We start from the raw sequence: 3,176 nt of genomic DNA, 5'->3' as shown, positions 1-3,176 counted from the left end.
GGGCGGCGTCATGTTGGGCAGCGTCATGTTGGGCGTCACCGCCATAGTCACCCTACTGATGGACGTCGCTGTCAAGCTGGGTGTCACCGTCATAGTCAACGTACTGCTGGGTGTCGCAATCAGGGCGGAAGTCACTGTCACAGTCGCCGTACTGCTTGGTGTCACCGTCACAGTCACCGTGCTGTCTGGCATTGCAATTATGGTCGCCGTATCGCTGGGCTTCACATTCAAGAGTGGTGTCACAGTCATAGTCACAGTACAAGTAGGCGTCACTGACAAGCTAGGCGCTATCGTCAAAGTCATCATACTGCCTGCTGGCACCGTCACGTTGGGCATTGCCTTCATAGCTGCCGTCAAACCGGGCGTTGCTGTCAAACTGGGCGTCACTGTCATAGTCACAGTACTATTGGGCTTCACCGTCATAGTTGCCATACTGTATTTATCCGTTGTTGAAATATTGTTTTCGTTGCCGGCCGTGAAGTGTTGAGGTGATGCGTGGTTTGTATTTATTTCTGTGTTATTTGTCCCCATTGCCTTGTCTGCCGGTGTAGGTATCTGATATTTGCTGCTTTGTGATGGTGAGTCAGGCTGCTGGGAACTACGTTCTTCTGAGACGCGTGGATTGGTTGCGTTTTTGTTGTCTTTGTTGTCGAGTTGGGCCACACCAACGTGGCAAAGACATACGGCCAGCGTCAGCCAAAGTGCAACGAGAAGGGCTTGTCGTTGCATCTGTGTGTTTTGCCGTAGTAGTCTTTGTTGTTTTGTTTTTGTGCGTTATTGTCAGTCAAGGCTGTTATAGGGGGAGGGAGGCGCTGTGGGTGGGTGGGGGTGGGGTGGGTGGGGGCCGCGAGCGCAACACGGCGGAAGGGGGGTGGTGTGCGTTTTTTTTTCTTTGTTCTTTTTGTTTTTGCGGGACGGCGCTTCGGACGATAAGTTTGCAACCGCCAGAGGTAAAATTTAAAAAACACACACTTACACACTTGCCGCTTGCTGCGGATTCTACTGAGAGGGAGAGGAAGAGACGAGGCACGCGTAGTCAGCCGCCTCTGTGTGTGTGTCTCTCTGTATGTGGGTGGCGAAGTGAAAAAAAAAAAGAGAAAGAGAGCAGTGCTTTAGAGTGTTGGTGTTGGGGCGAAAGCTGTGGAGTTAGGCCGCCGCGCCACCTGGCCTCCTGCAGCAATAGAGCAGTGGCCGGCGTGACGCACGCAATCCGCGAGGACGGCGCGGGAGAAAGCGAACGCTGCGCTTTCGTATTGCGCCGCCCCGCGCACGTGAGGTCGTGTGGCGAAGAGGGAGATAACACAATAATAAAAAAAAGCATGCCTTACACACACACACACGCACACGCACACGCACACGCACACGCACAGCAGCAGATGTACACATCACTGAAAGTCACATCAACCATCGAGGCACCGGCACATTTTTGTTCCTCCAAATTTTCCACCTCTGCTTAAGGCGGTTCGTGGGCTCCGACAAGAGACCGCGAGGCCGAAACGCCTGCATCTCACGTTGGCCCATGTTTTTTTTGCTTCATTTTTTTTTATTTTTTTATTTTTTTTATGCCTCTTCCTCTTTTACCGCTCCTCAAGTAGGCCGCATGGCGTACTCCTGAACACCGTCAAAATAATACTACTGCTAATTGCTGCGGGTTTGGTCTGCATGGATGCAAGTGTAGTGCTCAACAAGACTAGAGCAAAGAAAGTGCTAGTCGGAGGACGGCGTCGGGCACGGCAGCGCGTCAATGGTCTCCCAGTACCGCCCAAAGATAGCAAAGTTGCGCGTGTTTGGGAGATTCGCCTTGTGCTGCCGCCACGCCCGCATCAGTGGATGATTCGTAACAACCGCCGTGAGGAAGACACTGTACGCCTCAATCGCACGTGAGTTAGTCAGCATGACGGAGAAGTATACAAGCTCCTCCACGAACCAGGCGAGGTCCACGAGCAGGGAGTGCAGTGCCGGCCAGAAAGACACAAGCGCCCCCGTCGTGGTGTAGCTCGTTTTGCTCGCGTTGTTCGCATTGCTACTGCTGCTGCTGCTGCCTCTCACGTGAGAGACAGCGGCGTTGTCGATACCCTGTTGGGCCGTGTAGTACGCAAATTCGGGCAGAAACACCTCGGCGGCCTCCAACAGCACTCGCCAAAAGGCGTGAGCAAAGTGAAAGAGCCTCCCCTCGCCGATTTGCCTATGGCCGACTTTGATGGACCTAGCGATCGGCTTCGCGGCGGCCGCCGCGATGGAGAGAGGCGTCACCTCCCGCGGGGCGTTGGGTGGTATGTAACACAACTCCACCCGCACCCGCTCGCTGGGGTTTCGGACGTTGAGCAGCAGGCCGTGATCGCACAGCGCGGGGAGCATCGCCGTAATGTCGCCAGGCGCCCGCCACAACAGCATGGCGGCCACACGGGCGACGTTCAGCCGCACACGCACCGTCGCTGAGCCACCGCTGGGAATGACGAGCAGGTTAGTGAAGTTCTCCTCACCCGCCTCCGGCTGCTGCTGCTGCGGCGGCGGCGGCCCACCCATCTCATTTTTGTCCCTGTTCTCCTCCTCCCTGCCCCGGTCTTGGTCTCGATCCTCGCTTGGAAGCACGCCGAGGATGGGGGACGTCGTGCGGAACGTGACGCGTATCTCGCGGGAGCGCAGGTTCTTCACGGGGATGGTCGCGACGTAGTCCTCTGCAGCTGAAAACAAGAGCTGCCGCGGCGCCAGCATTGACCGCCGGTGAACTTCAAAGCGTGCTTTTACCACAAACCGTGCGTCACGGGCCTGCTTACACTTCAGAACCACCTCCGCTTCACCAGCGACGGCCACCCCGCTGGGAAGCAAGAGCCGGTCGCAGATGAGGAGGAATAACACCTTCACGCGGGACTTGGGATCCACGACGAAGCGCCGCTGCCCCCGCATCTCGGCAACGTTGTGAAAGTGAGACACCAGCAAGCGCATCTCACACTCCGGACAAGCCCCAGCGCCATCTCGTGGCTTGCCCTCTGCTTCCTCCGCCCATTCCGCGGCCCACGACGTGGTTCGTCCGCTGTCGCTTCTCGGTGAGCTGCTGCGGTTGTCGCTGGCGTTGGCGGCAGTGGTCGCAGTACTACTAGCAGCATCCGAGGCAGAGTCGGCATCGGCATTCGCATCAGTAGCAGCAGCAGCAGCGGCGGTGGTGGCGGTGGCGG

At 57.0% G+C, this 3,176-nt stretch overlaps 2 protein-coding genes across 2 annotated transcripts in view, besides 4 other annotated features; both read right to left on the bottom strand.

The window, feature by feature from the left end:
* On the bottom strand, positions 1 to 729 carry TraAM80_08411 (uncharacterized protein; the record flags this gene model as incomplete). Its single annotated transcript, XM_029385163.1, has 1 exon — positions 1 to 729. A coding segment is annotated over one exon (729 nt), but the record flags the coding sequence as incomplete, so codon positions are not given.
* An 85-nt stretch (positions 730 to 814) lies between these two features.
* Positions 815 to 842: a microsatellite.
* Positions 843 to 881: 39 nt separating this feature from the next.
* Positions 882 to 909: a sequence feature (A-rich).
* A 420-nt stretch (positions 910 to 1,329) lies between these two features.
* Positions 1,330 to 1,369: a microsatellite.
* A 153-nt stretch (positions 1,370 to 1,522) lies between these two features.
* Positions 1,523 to 1,562: a sequence feature (A-rich).
* Positions 1,563 to 1,707: 145 nt separating this feature from the next.
* TraAM80_08410 (uncharacterized protein) overlaps positions 1,708 to 3,176 on the bottom strand; it is a gene marked incomplete at both ends in the record, with an annotated part of 2,154 nt that continues 685 nt past the window's right edge. The window contains one exon of the mRNA XM_029385162.1: positions 1,708 to 3,176. This exon is cut by the window's right edge and continues 685 nt beyond it. Within this exon, the coding sequence (XP_029234982.1) occupies positions 1,708 to 3,176 (1,469 nt within the window).

The sequence above is a fragment of the Trypanosoma rangeli genome, assembly GCF_003719475.1.
Source record: "Trypanosoma rangeli strain AM80 chromosome Unknown Tra_15.4_contig_00411, whole genome shotgun sequence".
NCBI classification, from domain to species: Eukaryota; Euglenozoa; class Kinetoplastea; order Trypanosomatida; family Trypanosomatidae; genus Trypanosoma; species Trypanosoma rangeli.
The sequence above is the reverse complement of the archived record's forward strand: the minus strand, read 5'-3'. Positions and strand labels throughout refer to the sequence as shown.